The sequence below is a fragment of the Gavialis gangeticus genome, unplaced genomic scaffold (assembly GCF_001723915.1).
Source record: "Gavialis gangeticus isolate Ggan-Ray unplaced genomic scaffold, GavGan_comp1, whole genome shotgun sequence".
NCBI classification, from domain to species: Eukaryota; Metazoa; Chordata; order Crocodylia; family Gavialidae; genus Gavialis; species Gavialis gangeticus.
The window spans coordinates 75,677,724-75,697,347 of NW_017729022.1; the positions used below are offsets into that span (position 1 = coordinate 75,677,724).

Consider the following 19,624-nt stretch of genomic DNA (forward strand, 5'->3'; position numbering starts at 1 on the left):
TTGAGGGAAGTAATTACTCTGCTCTATTCTGCACTGGTGAGGCCACATCTGGAGGACTGTGTCTAATTTTGGGCTCCTTGCTATAGAAAGGATGTGGACAAGTTGGAGAGAGTCCAGCAACAAGCAATGAAAATGGTTCGGGGGCTGGGGCACTTGACTTCTGAGGAGAGGCCGAGGGAATTGGGCTTATTTAGTTTGCAGAAGAGAAGACTGAGAGGGGGATTTAATAGCAGCCTTCAACTACCTGGAGGGGGATTTCAAAGAGGATGGAGCTGGACTGCTCTCAGTGGCAACAGATGACAGAACAAGAAGCAACAGTCTCAAGTTGCAGCAAGGGCGGTTTTAGTTGGATATTAGGAAAAGTTTTCTCACTAGGAGGGTAGTGAAGCACTGTAACAGGTTACCTAGACAGGTGGTAGAATCTCTGTCCTTGGAGGTTTTTAAGGCCCGCCTAGACAAAGCCCTGGCTGGAATGATCTAGTTAGGAGTGGTCCTGGTTTAAGCAGGGGGTTGAACTAGATGACCTCCTGAGGTCCCTTCCAAGCCTAATTTTCTATGATCCTGTGATTAGGGATGTTGACAATATTCCCCTAGAGTGTAGTCAGTACTTCTAAGTAGTCTAACAAGGCCACTGGCTGAAAACTAAGTCAGCAATCTTCAAACTGGAAGTAAAAGTGAGAAATTAGCCACTGGAACAGATTAAGGACTGTGATAAATACTCCCATCATTTGGAGTCTGTACATCAGAACTGGATGTTGTTTCAAAAGACAGGCCCTAATCCAACTCAATACAACAATTGTTGGGTGAAATGTTATGGCTTCTACCAGGCAGTCAGTCCACACGATCATATGGGTGCTCAGTCCACACAATCAACAAGGATCTCTTCTGACTTTGAGATGTAGGAAATAGAAGGAAGAACCTAGAGTGACACCTCTCTCAACAATGTTACTCTCTCAGGCCTTTTCCAAATGTATATTAGTATAATAATATTACACCTTTATGTTTGGTAATCATTCCTAAAGCAGTAAACATTGAGGGGCTTCCAAAGGGGTCCCATCATACTAGACACTGTACAAATGAACACAGAGACAGCCCCTGCCCCACAAAGCACACAACCTAGGACTTAGACAATTGGACCAACATTGCCATAGCAAGGGATAGAACTACTTAATTACTATTAATTAATTATTTGACAAGCCCAAAAATTTATATGGGCTCATCAAATAAACATGCCCTTCTAAAAGCGTATTTCACCCAAGGATTTCAAAGTGCTTCCATCGACATTCAGGGTGCTGTAGCTGGACAGATGAGGCTGTTATCTACATTACTAAATTATGAGGCCAGAGCAAAGCTGGCCAGGGGGAGAGGTGGATAAAAAGATCACAACCTGTAGCTGATGTTGGTGTGCCAGCAAAACCCCTGGCATGGACTTAGTACTGCCTACAGAAGCTGACTTCTGCCAGCAAAGATTCTGAAGTTCAGGGGAGCTGGTGCACTTCCCATGAAAGAAAAACACCTTCTGCCAGCAGAGCTGTATCCATAATAGAGGCTGGGCCTGGTTCCCTTTAGCAGTTAAAGCAGCAGCAGCAGTGCCATAGTGGCAATATAACTTAACATTTACATTTATACAAAACAGTTTCAAACTCTAAGCACTGCAAAGCATGCTCAAAAGCAGGCACCACGATAACTAAATTGATGTCAAATTAATTTACTTATATAGGTGCAAACTACTAAGATTGAACCAACTTAAACCTACCCACTAAGTGCATCCATGCTAGGAGACAGCAGCAATGCAAATAAATTCATTTTAGATTCACTGGTACAAAAGGACATGGACAGACCACCCCTAAGTTTCATGCTGGTGGAGTAGTTGTGTAGGCAAGCCTGATAGCCACTGTGTATCCAGCTGTAGCTCACACCCAGCCTGGGAATGTAGAATCTCTGGGTGTTTTTACATGTGCTCTGGGGTGGGGTGGGGTGGGGTGGGGTGAGTCTAACGAGCTTTCGTTAAAGCATCCCTGCCACCATTTTGAAGCCTGGGGACACTGATACATGAGATGCAGAGGCTGCTAGAGCACACTAACTGGCACACTCCAGCAGTCTTGATTAACTGAATCTGCTCTGACACACTGTAATTACAGCACATTAGAGCAACCTTACCACATGACTACAGGCACCCTCTTTTACTAAAGGGAAGGGTGATACTGGCCAGGTTCACTGTTCACAAGTCTCAGGGGCCCTTAAGTTCTGCCTTTTTTGGTACAAGGGAGCTCAGTGTAATGGCTGAAGCAAACTATGCCTCTAACTGTGTGGATCCTCCCAGTGTAGTAGAGCATGGTGGTATTCTCAGTGGTTAAAAGGTTTATATCCAGATGGGGGGCTTAAATACACATCCTGCAGGTCTACAGGCAGAGTGTGACAAGCTGGGAAGAACTGATGCTGGATGCAAGTTTTAGGGCAGTGGTTTTCAAATTGCTGTGGTTACATACCCCTTTATCTGCACCTGCAAAATGTTGCTGCTAGTACCCCCGAGACCTGATGCATCTCTGAACAGAAAAGTGTTGGTGCCAACACCAATTCATGGCAACACCATTACTCACTGCACCTTGCCGAATCAGTAGCTCTGCTGCCATTAACATTGAGGCATGTACCCCTTGGCAAGGCATTGCACAACCCATTAGATGTGTACGCATACCCCAGTTTGAAAACCTGTGTGTTAGTATGTGACAGAAAGTAGGCCAATGAAAAGTCACGATACACTCTTCCCCTCCACTCCCCGCATGGGGAAAAAGAAAAAGAAGAATGTAGGATTTTTCACCTCTCAAGAGATCGGCAGACTCTGTTTTCAGATTTGCTGGTCACGTCGCCTGCCTTGCTAGCTGTCATCATGTCAGCACCTGGCGTGGTGATGGTTCACCTGGGGAGGTCAAAGCAACACACAAATAATTAGAGGTATTGTTGCATGTTTGGATATAGGAAACCTCTCATTTCCCTCCCCCATTCGACACACTTGCAAAACCTGCCCCTAGAATTCCAGCTAGGTAACAGCAGCAGGAAGCCATGCAGATCCCTGTCTTAACTTACTTATCTGTAAAATGGGGATGACAATGCTTACATCAACTCCCTGTTAGGGGTATGGTAAAGTTTTCTGGAGTTTTGAGTCAGAGATGGTCTTTTACTCTGTATTTGTAAAGTGTCTTGCACAATGGGGCCCCGTTCAGGGTTACTCTTTAGGCACTACTGCAACAAACATGATTCATAATAACTAGGCAATGTCTGTACAGTGAGTTGAACATATACTAAAACTATATAACTGTTAGCTATCACTGCTATTATCATAGCCCTAGGTTATCTGCCTTCCCCCACAAGACAGTAAAAATGACTTAACAAATAAAACTAACCCTGTAGTTACCCTGATCAATGGAATTAATCTGCCTCTGGCTCATAAGGCCATGGGATGTGCCACATTCTTAGGCTCCTAGTTAATGCCAAGGTATGTTGCTTATGACACTAGAGGTGGACTAAAACTCCTGGTTACCTAATGTATTTTCAGATCAGTGGGACATTTTAGACTATTGCTGATTTCCTTTGTCGAGATTTAAGGGGGCAACTTCACCCGGGTACCTCCACTGAAAACACTGGAATTCCACTCAGGATGGATGTGGTCCTACAGTTGCAGAAGTTGCTGTGGTTGGTGCTCACTGATCTTTGCATGGGGAGCTCTATTCTTTGTGGGGTAGCATCAGTCTCTTCTCTTTGAGCAGGTTTGTCTCACAACACAACAGATTTTTCTTCCTTTTGTAGTGGCCTGAAAAATCAGCTCTGGGTCCTTAAGGAACACCCCACTTCACAGGGCATTCTCACTCCTTCTCAGGAGCGCACTATCTGCAGCCATTGAAAAGCATTTCAATGAGAGGAAAGAGGTCATTGTCTCTTACACAATACTTTGAAAAACTCAAAGCCTCTGGAGTCTGTCCACTTGACTGAGCACTTCGATGCTACTCTGTCATGCCTGGAGTTTGGCAGCCCCAGCAAGTGCCTCGGGAAAGTTAGTAGTTCCTACTTTAAAAAAAAAGGAATATATAAAAGGATCTCTCATTTCCATGCACCAAGCATTTTGAGGGAGAGAGAAATAGGAATAATTCAGGCTTGTTCATTCTGAATTTTCTTTCCGTCTTTTCACCCCACACTGGCACCGTTTCTAAGATGAGGAGTGAACTCAGGGTCAACTCAATGTGTGCACATTCAAGGCAGTTTACTGCTAACCATTTAGCCAACTCTATCCCCTGGACAATAAGCCCCTCTACTTCTCTTCCTCATTAGTATCTGGAACAACACCCAGTTCACTTCCAAACACAGAGCAGCTTTACAAAATTGTCAGGAAAATTTACCAGCCCTAGAAGCATGATCTATTCACCCACCCATTAACTGTTATGATTCAGGATAATGAAAAACTAATGACATTCACTCCCTGTCCAAAGAATGACTCACCCAGGCTATTGGATGAGTAAATTTTTCATAGCTGGAACTAAGATTTTCACTTGCCGTAGAATATAAATTCTGTGTTCTGTGCTTATGCAGTGACAAGCACAACAGTCACGTTCTGTGGGTACAGTGCCTAGCTACTGCCACATATAACAGATAACAACCACACCTGTAGTAACAGTAGCAACAGAAGAGGATGACTGACTGTATCTAACACCGTCATTCATTCAGCATTCTAGAGGTTCTCTTGTGGTAAACTCTGAAGTCTATTCCCAGATGCAAGCAACTTCTTACCCAATAAATTCAGACTTGGAAGATTTGCTAAAAGACCCCTGGCAAATCAGGACAAAATGAGCATTCAGGCACAAACAGATGTGCAGTAACATTCAAAGTGCAAGGCAAAGCACACGTCAGATACCTCTGGGCAGATCTACACGTTCATTAATGTGCAGTGGTAACTGCACATTTAATTTAGTACTTGTATAATCAAGTGCTAAATGAATGTGCAGTAACTGGAGTTACTGTGCAGTAGCGCTGGTGAACACCTTTTAAGTGATGCTACTGTGCAGTATTATTAGGTTACTGCGCTGTTAGCATCTCATGTAGACATGCACTCTGTTGTTAATGGGGCCACCATGTGCAGCTTCCTGAACCAAACCACAATCACGGGAAGTAGCATCATAAAATACACAGAGGAAGCTGGGACAGTACTCACAGAAAATAAGCTGACTCTGTTGATAAAGGCAGGCCACACTGGTTATTAGTCCTGTTACGTCCTAAAGAACTGTTCAGAATGGAATAGAAAGGTGTAATAGAATAGAATAGAATAGAAAGGTGAACCCACAATGTAGTATAGTACCTACTGTGAAGAGAAAATGGGCACATCCAGGTTTGCAAAGACCTATGGAGATTCACTGGAGCAATAAGAATGGAAAGGCCCATCATTTCTCCCACAGAAGAGATAATCTGGCAATTTTACTGGTGGAATGGTTTTATACCTAGATGCAACTCATGGACTGTGGGTAGTTCCTGTCTCCCCTCGCAATGACCAGCTGACCAGTTTTGGAACATCACTCAAAAAAGTATTGCTTTCAGTGCTTAGTTAGCACAACAAGCAGACTAGAAGTCTTCCAGAGGAAAATGAGCAAAACTCTGTAAGGCTCACGGGGATTTAATTTAGTTTATAGGCACTCAGGAAGAACATAACAGCAACCTGGTACCTTTGGCCAGCACTACAGTCACTTGCATTAGAAAACAAAAGCCAAGGAGAGAATATTCAAACCCGCCATGACATGGCAGGACCCCAAAGGAGTGAGCTCAGAAGCATTCCATCGATTTATGACTGGGACGCTGGCCTATCACAGCCCATAAATTTCCAGAAGGGAGGCAAGCTGTCAAGCCTCGGTTGGAGACTCACCATTTGAATACACTCAGGAATCTATACCATTGTTTTGTCCAACAATGCAGCCACCTGATACCACTTTCTAGCTAACCAAGTGAAGGAATGACACAAGCGGGATAGAGAAGAACAGAAGAGGGGAGGAGCTCTCAAACCTGTTGACTAGACTGTGGGAAGGGTGCAGCCTCAGAGCAGAAGGCTGTCCTCATATCTTCTGCATGCACAAGACTTCACAATTCCCAGGGTCACGTGATAGGAACTTCCTGCTGCCAAAAAGAGTGAGACCTGCCATGACCTCTCTCTTTCAAACAGAGTTCCTGCCTGCTTTGTGTTTGCAAAAGAGGCGCTTGTTTACTGATCCATCATTGGCATGCAGGAAATGGCCTTGAAATGAGCTGTAATCATCCGTCCCCAGCAGTAGTTGTTTGGTTTTCTTCTAATTTAAGTTTTCCTCTTTCCCTTCTTCCCACCCCCCACTCAAAACACAGTAGTAAAATAAAGCACATGCTTCTGCCTAAGGATGACTGACATGATTAGGAGATAGGGACTGGTCACATCAAAGGTGAAGAGTGATTTTGGATGCTTTAGGTTTCAGATGCCCAACAGAAGATATCTTAAGAGGAATCTGATTTTCAAAAATAGTTAAGAACGCACCTTCTGAAAAATCAGGCCGGGCTGCCTGGCCTTAATAGTAAAACTCTCAAAACAAGCAGACCCCAAATCATTAGAGAAGCAAGGGATTTTCTGGTGATATTTTTTGCTGGACCAACTGTATAGTTGGAAGATATGTTAAAAGAAGCTTTTGGGTACAAAGTGCCCTTCCTAAGCTTATCTAAGATCTCGTCCAAATATACAGTTGGTCCAACAAAAGATATCCTCAAAATAACCTTGTTTCTTGCACATTTTGTGGACTATCACAGCTACCACAATACTCCAACCCAAAATCACTAGTCACTTTTGAAAATTTACCTGGAACATATGCAGAGCTGCGCTAAGTTACACTGTGGAGGCTTTTGCCCGGTCTCACCTCACTGGGTGCCAGAAAACAGAACTGACAGTGAACCACTGAGGGGTGGTGGGGGCCTGAGTTGTTTCAGCCATTATTGACAAGGTCAGTGCTGCTGTAAATGTCTGATTTGTTAGCCATTCCCTTTTGTCTGACAGGGGTAACGGGACTAGTAACTGGATGTGTGAATTTTCACCATGCAGCCATGTCTCATGACGAGAAATCATCACCATCTTGTGAGTTGCCTCTATAAAACGACCAAGTATCATTTCAGTCTGGTATTTTTGTGGGCAAGTCTATACATCACAAACACTAGAACAACTGCTTACTTGCCAGGTAGCATCCATCAAGGGCACAGACAGGATGGGCCTTGAGATCCGGCAACTTCCTTATCCCTACAGGATATAGAAATCTTTAAGAGGACGATGTGCAAAACTTCTCCCGTAAGAATAAGGACTCACCTTCTGCATCTGTCTAAGCACTTTTCCAGAGAGCACAGGACAATCTAATGGCACAAGCCATGAAAACAACGAAAATCAAATACTTTTAGCCACTGTATCCAGTATGGTCCCAGCGTTTCTAAATCACAAACGTGATCAGGGGATCACAATATGCCTTTCTAGGCCTTTCCTTTGCTATGCCACTTAAGATCTAATGAAGAAACCACATCCCACTTACAACCTTATCACCTGGAGATGGTCACTTTGTGCTGAGTCTTGGCCATTTGGAAACTGTAAGAGTGTCAGCCACCAGCATGCTGGAGGCATATCTTAGCTATAAGTATTTAGGCACAAGGCCTGACTTCTTTGTTCTGTGTCTGTACTACAACAAGCATAAAAATGGCATCCAAGTCCATTAGTGGGGATCATAGGCACTGCCACTACATAAAGAAACAATGGTAATTATCAATATTGGAATCACCAGAAAGACCCCAAGGACCTTCACTTGTTCATTTGCAGAAACTCTTGTCAAAAGGAGGTAAAACCTGAAGGGATCAGAGGGAGGATCCTTGATTTTTCTTCCAGGATGCCCACAAAAAAGTTCTCTCTCATTTGTTTCTTTACATCTGAAGGCACATCAATGCTTTATTCAGATGCACCCATATACAAAACATGTGCATAGCCCTTCTGAATGTCAAAGTGCACTAAGGTGCAACTCATGTAACATACAGACAGCAACACCCATCAGACAAAAATGCATATATATTATACACATAAAGAGGAGGAAGGATGCCAACAAGACAAAATACTAACAGGAAGATCATGGGCAGGGCTGAACTGACAGTTGGAAACTTTAATCCTAACCCCTTCCACCTCCACCCCTCACTCTATTTAGATTTGATTTCCCTCTAAGCGAAAAGGGAAGCATATGTACATAGCCATCTTCATGGCCTGCGTGCAGGATTGCAGCACTCAGCTGAATCTCGTTGTTATGTGGAGATGTGCGCACCGAGGGCAGAGAATTCATTTCCTGTGATCTAAATAGCAACTCGACCTATATTGTGTCAAATCACAATGGAACCGAGAGGAAGTCTCTGGAGTAATGCCCCGGTGCACCAAAGGTAAGCAGAGTCAGTGAGGAGGGACATAGGAGGAAGACCTAAGAGACAAACTCCCCCGACTCAGAGTGGGAGTTCTCCATAGAAAGCAACTGCTGACCTTAGAGGCCCAGTCGCTGCCCTGCTCTGTAGGAAAGCCTGGTTAATGATGATCTCACTCACAAAGAGATACCAGATATTATTTAAGGTAGAGGCACATGCTTCATCAAGGGTGAGATAATCCGGGTTCTCCACCACTTGATCACAGGACAGTCCTCATGATTGTAATAAGACCCACCATCTACTATAATGTGAGCTTTCGATCCAGCCCTTAGTCATCAATAGGTCACCCCCAGAAGTACACGTGTGGGGTCTCTGAACCACCTTTACCAGTTGTGCAACTGGGGAGACGGTGACCAAGCAGGGCACCTGCCTCAGGTGCTGACTTAAAGGGGGCACCAGAGTGGCACCCCCAGACACCTGTGCTACAGTGGCCACAGCCCAGCCACAGAAGCCAGGCAGCTGTTGCCCCCCACTGCAGCTGATGTGCAGCAAACTTTCATCTCCTCGGCACTCTGCCCAGGGCTGGCAGGAGCTTGCTATTCCTCTGACCACCACTTCTACCTCTCTGCCATTCAGCCTTCCCAGCCCGGTGTTCTGGTAACCTTCACCCTGGCCTAACAAGGGCACCCTCTTGAGACCAGTCATGCTTTTCTAAGCATTGGCCCCCATAAAGTTACTTGAGGGCAAATGAAAGCATTTGCTTTCTTCCATAATCTAAGTGGGATATAAAGGGGTTTGGGGTGACTGTACCCGAAAGCTTGCTAAGAACTGTTTTCCAACTACTCAGTCAGTCTAATAAAAGATATCACATCTACTTAAAGAACCTTGCCTGCCTTGGATGTAAAGCACTCTCGGCTTCTGCTAGCCAGGGAGATTCAAGAAACCAATGGTAGTACTTTTCCTGTTATTACATTTTAAAGGGACCTTAATTGTAAGAACTAACTGAAAGGCGTAAGTGGAAAAAACCTGGATGAAATAATGCAACAGATGTTCCTGCAAAAAAGACCAGAGCTGGCTCTCCAGGGTCATTAATCCTGGGTTCCTCCTGTCTAGAATTGCTCTGTTTTGCCCTAGACTATATCTCTTCCCTTAGGGTTGATGCATATTTTACTTCAGTGTTTTCATGAGCAAGTGTTTTCATGTGTTTACACTTGCTCTGTTTTCAACTAAATCGCATAGGAGTGGAACCAAAGTATGTTAATATTATTCACACACATACTACATGAAATACATACACACATGGTTAATGCTACAATATCAACTACTCAAAGGCTAGGAAATACCCTATTAAAACTGTCTGTGCCAGCTCCCTGGCACATATGATGTATGTGCCTTAGGATGCCATCTTAATTGCATATAATTGAATACCATTTTCCCACAGCCTCCCTGCCTCATTCAGTGGGCAGAATGAATGGTGTTCACTTAATGAGGAGCTCTGATAATTTGAGGCCTACCTCTTATGAATGTCATTTGATTCTGGTGTATATGGGTCAGACTGCAAAATCCACTTTGAATATGGAACTGGTTTACCTTCTCTGCTATGTCTTGTCTCCACATTGAGTTACAACCCACTGGAGGTGACAGGACAAATTCTCATAGCGGGTGCTGGGTGAAATAACCAGTTGTTAAAACTTAATGAACATCCATCCAAATGAAGCACCCTTGAACAAAAATATGGTTCCTCCTCAAACAAACCAGTCTGAACTACTAGAGACCTGTGATCAAGTAACTGATTACAGACCCACTTGTTTTAAAACATGGTTCACAATATCCGGGTTTTGCTTTAATTGCTGCTTGACACAACAAATAGAAGCCATGCTCAACTGTCTAAATGTCCCTAGGCTTGGAAAGCAGCGATTTCACGTTGTATAGTCAGTGCCATATGACCATACTGAATAAAACGGCAACAATACAGAGCATCTGTCCTATCTGGAATGATTACAAGCATTATTTAAGTAAGCCTCACAACTGGGTATGGCAGGTAAGTACCACTACACCCATTTTAGAGAAGGAAAAACAGAGAAGCAGCTCACTCAGGTCAAAGCTGGAACAACTTCAGATGTTGGCATCTATTCTTCAGAGGCTCATGCTACTAGGGCATATGCAGTTAATATCAGCATGTGCCTCACACATTGTACACACACACTCACCAAAACAGATTTTAATGGAAGCTGTAATTGCTCAGCCCCTTTGAAAAAGAGCCCACATTTATTTACTTTAGACACCTAAAATACAGTACTTCATGAGTAAGTTAAGGCTGAGACAAGACTCAAGAGGTAAAAGCCACATGTTATTCAAGTCAGTGAGAATTTGATTACTGACTTCAGAAGGACTGAGATTCATGCTTGCAATTTTAAGGTAAGAGAAAGCAAATGTCCAAGAATGATATACTGGAAAAAAGTGCCCCTACTGCAGATGTGTCCAGAGGAAGGTCAGAGATATGTTTACATGTAAACCTCACCCCCAGAAATTCAGCAATACAGGGAAATAGGATTCTTTCATTCTCCCCTAACATGCAGAATTTGCCCTAAAGTTACACTGCCTTAATGTGCAAGGTGGCCCATATTCTACCATGGACCAATGACAACATTACAGTCCAATACTTTGTGAAAAAGCTGGACTAGGAACAGAGGGTATAATTAGAGAGGCGACACTAAAATAAGGCTGTTGTTTATCCACAATCTAGGTAAGTCCCAAAACATCAGAACTTAAAAACTGCAACATTACTATGTATAGAAATGCTGTGTTAAGCCTTGATTCAGCAAAACACATGCTGATTTTAGGCATGCAGTTGAGCCAAGTGACTTCAAGAGAACTCAAGTGCTTCAGAGCACTGCAGAGTTGCAGCCTTGGGTAAATTCTAGATGTCTAAAATGCAACCTTTTCTTTCTTCCTCACAGGCCCCAAAAGTTGACTGTATGGTACAAAGGAACCCCTCCTTCCAGGTGAAAATATGAAAAATAAGGTCAATAAAATATTTTACATTTCCAAAGCCTTTCTGTCAGAAAAACTGCACAAGCAGGGTATGATGGCACAGAGATTGTGCTGCTATGGATCTTGGTTTTCAGAAGTGTAAAGGCCTTGCATCTCCCATTTGCTATGTTTGGGATTACAAGTGCTCACGTGCATCTCTGTGACTCATGCTTACAAGAGTTTGGGGACAGCCCGAGGAATTCATGTGTAGCCCAACAAGGAAAAGTCACATCCCAGTTGAAGGCGAGGACACGGTATATACTATACAGTATACACTGGCAAATTCAGTTTAGAAAATGCCTCCCTTACCCCCTCCTCCTGCCCAGGGTCACAGTATTCAAACCATCAGTTCTGGACATTGTTCAGATACCCATGTTATTCTATGGGTCCCTTTGGGTTAAATCAGGAGTGTTGACAACTGACTCCAACAACTGCTCCCAGGCTAAAAGTATAGTTTATCGTGACTAAACAAGGGAAATAAAGGGACAAAATTCAGAGGAAGCCAATTCCTCCAAATTAATATCTTCTGCATCAGCCTTTATCCTACAGAGCGATGAATGCTTCACCTTCTGTACAAGCATTCCCTCTTGAGGAGCCCATCACCCTGAACTCTGGGCACCATCTGTACTGTGCTGGTGAGCATGTTACAGGTCCCCCTCCATGCCAGTTCACAGACACCATGAGGAGTTGTAGCTCCTCCATCACTTGTTCTTTCACTTAAGACACACTGGAAGTCTTTTAGCACTGGAGGTCTCCAATTGCATCGTTGGTACATCAACCATGACACGCTAAGATAGCTGAACAAGACAGAGGCTCTTTCCCAGAGCCAACAACAATATATTGGCACCCCCTGATTAAACTTGCTTGAAAGGAAACCAGAGACATGAGCTAGCCAACCAGGACAGCAGCTTCCCAAAGGTCACCTGCCATTAGGAGAAAACCCAAGCAGATTAAAGAATTCTTCTGCAGAGCGGGTTTTATTTGATTTCTTTTCAAAAGGGAAAAAGCTCTGTTTGTGTTTGTTTGTTTGTCAGGACAATAGAAAAATGATATTGTGCTGGAGCTGCCAGGAAACAGTCGGCCATCTGCCTGCGTGGAGAGCAGTTTTTCCCTTTCTTTTGTAATAAAAGGAATGTAGCTCATAGAGCCGCCATCCGCCCTACGCTAGGGAGGAAATCTGAGAGCCTGTGCACTGCCAGGGTAAAGGAAGTGTGGGGGAGGGAGCAAGCTGAGTTGATGTGGTTAAGCGGGTCATTGCACTGATGGCCAATAAAAGGGGAAAAAAAACAGTTTGAAAGTAGAGCACTCAGGAAAAATAGTCCTTCCTCTCCTTGCTTCCCTCTTTTAATTCTCTCACTCCGTCTCCGTTTCCCCTCCCGCCCCCTCTTCCTCCCCTCATACTCACACACACGTGTGCTTGGCAGGAACTCCAAATAGAGAGACTATGCACTTCTCCTGGAGGACGTCAGTGCAGACTTTGAAATACAGAGCTATTGTCAGCAGGGAACAGACTCTGTCACCTGAAACTGCAACTGGTACCATGGCTAAATCAAAGCAATAGAAAGATATTTGGCTCTGCCGCCACGGGTGAGGTGAGACTGATTCCCTCCCCCCCCACCCCCCAGCCCTCCAACAATCTTATCTTTGGCACTTGAACAGAAACCATTTAAAGCAGGGAGGCTCTCGCCTCCAGTCAAAGCAAGGTGCACCAGACATGCGGGGGGGAAGGAAAAGGGGTGTCCGGCACTTGTATTGTTTGTATTTTTGTTTTCATTTTTCACAGACTTTTTACAGCTTCAGATTCACATGGCAGCTTGTAACGCAAAAGTAACCAGAGATCTGATCTTCTTATGGTGTTTTCACCAAGCATGGTAGAAAAACAATCAGGAGACAATGGCATGTTGTTTTGCTTCCCTGAAGGAAACAAGCCCACTAGTAGAAGTTTCCAAAGCCAGTAAATAACTCAGTGGCCTTGGTTTTTAGGAATTGGGCATGTCTACACGACGCCCAATGTCCCCACAGCAACGTGTTACGTTGCCATACAATGCGCTACAGTGACATAACAATCACGTGAGTCTATACATAATCGGCAGCTACTTCACCATAGCAGTGCGCTCCTCCGTCTTAGCATGCAGTTGTGGTGAAGTAGCAGTAGAAAACTAACAGTGCCCCACATGCACAGTGCAGTATGGGAGGTTACTGCATTGTGCTTTAGTACTAAAGCATGGCGCCGTAACAGTTTTGCTATAGGGTGGTGGCTGCCAACCTTTTTTTTGTTGCAACTTCCGCCCCTGCCCTCACCATCGACTTACTCATGCCCGGTGGCACCAGCAAACCCCAGGCCGGGCTGGGATTGCGGGGGGCAGAGGCAGCGAGAGCCGCATGGACCATGCACTGGGAAAGCCCCGCAGGTGGGAGGGGTGGAATGAGGGCCAGACCCCCCTGCGACCCTGATTTCGGTTGTGACTCGAGGTTGGGAGCCACTGCTATAGGGTAATGTGTAGATGCACCCATTAAGTAATATTTTTAAAAGCACTATATGCTTAACTCATTAGTTTGCCATTGATTTCAGTGGAACTAATGCACCTAGGCCAGTGATTCTCAGCCAAGGTGCCTTGACATCCCTTTAATGAGTACCATGGGTGCTGTGCAATGTTCACATGGCTATGTGGGCAAACATGATCCACAAGCTAAATCCAGACATTTCAAATATGAATCCATAGTGTCAAAGACCTGCTGTGGTCTTTCTGAGTTCTTCGCAACAGAAGAATTGCTCTATTATCTTTCCACAGTCAAAAAATGGGTGAAAGCTAAGGGCTGGCATTTTTGAGGCATGTCTTGAGTCTAACAATGGGTACCTTGAGTCCAAAAAGCTTGAGAACGATTGGCCTAGGCTCTTCTGAAAAATCCCAGAAAACACCTAACTGAATCTTTAGGTGCTTTACACCTCTAAGAATGGCGTCTGGAAGAGACAGTCAATATGTCTTGGGCTTTTAAGTACCTAAATCACTTCTCAAAATGGGACCCAGGATACTAGTAAATATGGGATAAAGGAGATGGGGCATTACTACATATCAGCTTTTCTATGGTACCTCTTCAAAAATTAAACTACCACAGTTTAACTTCCATTCACTACCATGGTGGATTTGACTTAAATCAAATTGATTTAAATCACTGGTCAGGAAACCTCAATTTAATCAAAAAGTTCATTCTTGTTGTTTGATATCCTTTATTCATTTAACTTCTTGAAACTCTGCACTTTTAGAGACAGGTAAGGGCTTGACTCTGTACACAAACTTGTAGAGAGACAAGAGGGATGATGGATAGGTGATCAGGATTGTTATCTCTCATCTCCATATACTAGTGTTAACAAGGATGTTATCTCTAGAGAGACAAATCCACAGTTTGAGAACCAAAACTAAGCATCACAGAGATGCTTAATGAGATCTTCTAGACTGATCTTCTAGACTGAGCAACCACCAGGAAAAGTCAATTTGGGTTCTTGTGGCACCTAAAGAAACTCCCTCATGGGCATCTCTGCTGAATCCCACCCCAGGCACCAGTTAATCAAGATTTACACAAATCACTGCTAGAGAACTCCCTCAGACCCACATCCTATCCCTTCTGAGCAGCTTTTGTAAGGATCCTTGGTTTGTGACTGGGGTTTCTACTTGATTTCTAAATTTCTCATATTAACTAGCAAGTGTGAAGTAAAAGGTTGCTAAGACAACATACAAAATAAGAGTGTTCCTGACATTCAGATGGTGCCCTTCCTATCCCAAAAGACTCCACAAAGTGTTCAACAAATCATACAAATTCAATACAAATTGTTAATAAGCCATGAATCATGACTCCATAATTATGACTACATCGAAAGATATTTTTGAAGTTATTCCTATGACTTTATCAGGAACCAAAAGTATTTCCTTTCCAATCTCACACCATGTGGAAATCTCTCACCACGGGAAAGCAAATTTAAATTCTTAGAAAATTACAAACCTGGGAAGGGAGGCATTTTTGTGGAATGAACAATTTAAGAGAAGGCTGGATAGGCATCTGTCTGGGGTCATCTGACCCCAGCACTCTTTTCTGCCTAGGCAGGGGCTCGGACTTGATCTGTTGAGGTCCCGTCCGACCCTAGCATCTATGAATCTATGAATCATTTACCCAGGGCTGTAGCCAGGACATACAGACTACAGAGTCCAGGACAAAATATCTAAGCAGGACCCTTATGTAATCAAGTCCCTTGCAGCAACTCCGAAACCCCAAATGACAGCCCCCAGCATCATCCTCTGTATTGCCATTCTTCCTTTCTACCTTCTTTCCAGCCCTACGTTGGGGTGAAATGCCACTTCTGTTGAAGCCACTGCAGAATCCCTATTATTTTGAGTGAGACTAGGATCTAACTCTTAGTTTTAATGTCTCCTTCATCCAGCCAAGCATTCAAAAGTCACGTCATCACTTTCATTTACTAACAGAAATTCACAGAGATACAAACAGCTGCCCTCCATTCAGTTTTGTAGTATCATACACAATAAATTCCACACGCTTAATAACACTTTACAACAGACCACAATAGTCTCTCTCAGAAGTAGGTACAGTTGCTCAGGATGGGAGGCCAGCACAAGGAGACGAGTACTTTCACAGTCTTTCGCTTCTCTGGTATAAGTAGGTAATCCACTGGTGAGTGTGTGTTAGGTTCTCTCTTGGCGTCCTGTCTACAGAAGACAGGAGTCCATTACAGTCTCTGTCTACAGATGTGTTTCTCAAGCTGTAGCAGGTCATGCCTCTAGCTCTGAGTTTCTGTGGCTTGTCAGCCATGATAGGAGCTTTCACAAGTACAGACAAATTCAAGGCTGGATATGACTTTAATAGGATTATGTAACATTCCATCAAATCTGGAGGTTCATTTCTCACCACAATTATCTGTGTTACGTCCAGTAGAAGCTTTGGTTAGATTCCCTTTCTTCGCTATGCCATTTAGGTTATTTATGGCAGCAAGCAAGGATGATTTTTGAAAACAGTACGTATAGAAACTGCTTGCATAGGAGACATAAATACAGATTCTCCTATCATATTTACTGGAAGAGGCCCAAAGAGAACTTACATAATGTTATACTTGATATACTTGCTTGCTGGCAAGAAGTATGTTTGGCATTTAAATATGCATTCTTCTTCCCATCTCTTCCATATGTAATAATTTAAACATTGATGTTTCACAGTGTTTACATAATAAAAATCTTCCATTTACTTCATTTACGCTGTGTCCATTACATTAATGTTTAAAGTCCAAAGGAAAAAAAAAGTAGGAAGGGGAGTAGAGAGAAATTCCAAGATAAAAATGTATTATCTGGGAGGCAATTTTGTTTAAATCCATTTCTAATTAAAAGGAACATTAATAATATTGATAATTCTTTGAGCAAAGTTTTTATGAACTTGAGTGTGACAGGGCACTGTTGGTGCCTGCCACTTTAAGGGCTAGATCAGGCATCCAGCAGGTGCCTGATGGCAGCAGCCATTTTGAGAACCAGGTCTATAAAGGCTGCAGTCTGCTACAGCCAACACAGGTAGAAACATTGCCTAGCTGAGCTGCAGCAGGAGCAACCAGGAGGTAAGGGCAAGAACTTATGGGGATGGCTAGGAGGCTCTTGGTCCTGGGCATGACAAAGAACTGTGCCCTGCTGGAGACAGGTGGCCTGGTGGGGTTCCTGGTGCTGCAGGAATCCCCAGGAAATGCCAGGCCAGTTACTACCCCAGTGAAAGGTGGGTCAGGGTGCCTTTATAATCCCAGTGCCCACAACTGGGGGGGTAACCCCAAAGTAGGGCTGAGAAGATGAGAGAGTGGGCTAGATGCTCAATAAGCCTGACTTGAGGCACACTTGACTGGTCAATGCTGGGGCCAGGACCAGAAGGGTCAAAGGGACCTGGGGCCTACTGCGAGGGACACCAAGGGCCTGATATTGCAACTGGCCTTGGAGGTGAGGCCAGGGCCTGTGTGGCTAAAGGTCCTGGGAGCCATGGCTCAGAGGGAGAAGAGTACAGGAAGCGAGGCAGCCCAGAATGAGGGCAGAGTACACTGTCTGATAAGAGGGATCCAGTTAGGGTCCAGAATGGAAGATAGTGGAGGCTCAAGACTCTAAGAACTGTGATACTATCTGTGAGACATGGGCTGCAGTGTAGGAAAGGTCAGAGCCACAGATAGTACCCCCTGGCATCAGAGCAGAAATGGGCAGTCTCCCCCATCATACCAACAGCTTATGGAAACAACAAAGTCGTGGCAGGAGAGACTGGGCGGACTGCCCCATAGAGACAGGTGGGTGGGTCTGCATAAGACTTGACCCCAAGAGGTGCCCCCTGTCACACTGAGAAATCACATTTTTAAAACTAAACATTTCACCCAAAATGTATATTCTCACACACTGTTCCAAAGAAGAAATCTACCTTAACTCTGTCCCTGAACTCATTAAGGTTTTACACTACATTGTACTTTATCGTAGGAGTAAGAAGTTCATACCTCAGATGTATTTGTGATGTATCCATGATAAATGTTGTACTTTGTGTGGGACTATAAATCAGTGGAAATACAATATCAGACATACAGCAATAAAACATCACCAGTTTGTCACATGGGTCATGGATAGAAATGGACAATTTTTTTGAGACAAATTATTCGTTGAATAATGTAATTGTGGGTCAACGTAATCTATTTGTGAGTTCAGGCTGAGTTCAGAAATAATTTCTGTTGGAAAAAAAGTAAGGAAAATAGTTTTAGAAAGCTTGAAACATTTGGCTTCAACATTTTCTAAACTAATCATTCCAGTTTTTCCTTTTGAAAGCACTTTTAATTTAAAAATTTTGCTGGATTTAAAGTTTTAAAAATAGCCAAAAATGTAATTAAGCACTTTGTTCAACTCAACTGAAAACAACAGTAATTCTTTCTTTTCCGTTTCAGGAAGGAAACGTAACAAGCAAAAATTGTTTGAGGTCAACACAAAATATTTTTTCATTATTTTTTATTGGACTATTAAACCAGGAATGCCAATTATTTTCACTATTTTTGTCCATGAAAGGGTCATCAAATGATCTCCCTTCTCCAAAAAAAAAAATACCCCTCAGGACTGTACCATCACATTGTTATAGCCTGTTGAACTGTCATAGCCATGTTGAAATTAATAGAATTATTATAGATTATACCAGCCCAGAAACTGGTCCCTCACCAAAATGGCCCCCACTTCCTGTTCAAACCCTTGACTTCATGCATCTAATAGACAAACATTTTTTGCTATTTCTTGTAAAGGCACCTTTAAAAAAATCACCCTGTGCAAAATTTAGAAAAAAATTTTCAATGTAGTTATTTCATTATCACTCTTGCTACAGAATGGTTTGTTTGCAAGTGGTAATAGAAGGAAGAAAAATATGTTGCAAAGTTAATTCCAGGGGTCCTTCTGTGAAAAAAAGAATCGGGTTAGTAAACATCTGTCCTCTCGGCACTGGTGGAGCTTATCATAATTTTTTTTGCCATCTCCCTATAATTTAGTTCAAGATGATGCCTGATTCCTCAAAGAGCAGTGACTTCACTGCCTGCCTGAACTACAGTAAGAGTGCAAGGAAGCCTGACCTCTCTGTGAATTAGGAGAGAGACTGGAACCTTCATGCATGAATAGTTCTGGCTCAATGCACATAAGGGTTGGGATTTTTATTTTTTCAGCACATGCTGTCAGAGTTGAAGCACTGCAGGACTCATAAGAAACAAGCCCTTTTTTCTGATAACATCCATAGATCATTCATGCTAAGAAAAATTCTCTTCCTATTGTAAGTAACTCTTAAGGCATTATTACACGTGAACCCCAGCATCCCAGAAGGCACTGCCCCTGGCTGCTCTATCTTCTCCCACAGTGAAAGCAGCGGCAGCACCTAAAGGTAAGAATCCCCCCTCCCCTCCCTTTCCAGGCACTTCCCAGCCTCTGGGGCTTTTCATCCATACCCCTTTGCCCCTCAGGACTCTTCCCCTGTCCTCCCCTACCCTGGGACTTCCCCTCAGCTCCCTCCACTGGCCCTTATGGCTCACCTGCAGCTCCTGGTGCTGTCCTGCGGAAACAAGCAGGGAAGGGAAACCTGTTGGCCACCACTGCTGCCAAGCTGTGGCTGCTCTTTGGACTGA

The 19,624-nt window shown here is 43.6% G+C and overlaps 1 protein-coding gene across 4 annotated transcripts in view; it reads right to left on the reverse strand.

Moving 5' to 3' along the window:
* Positions 1-19,624, reverse strand: part of DENND2A (DENN domain containing 2A) — a 92,980-nt gene that overhangs the window by 55,809 nt on the left and 17,547 nt on the right. For all 4 annotated transcript variants that reach the window (XM_019515413.1, XM_019515415.1, XM_019515412.1 and 1 more), the window contains exon 2: positions 2,819-2,917. In XM_019515413.1, the coding sequence (XP_019370958.1) occupies positions 2,819-2,889 (71 nt within the window). In that variant the 5' untranslated portion in view covers positions 2,890-2,917. The remainder of the gene's footprint in view (positions 1-2,818; positions 2,918-19,624) is intronic.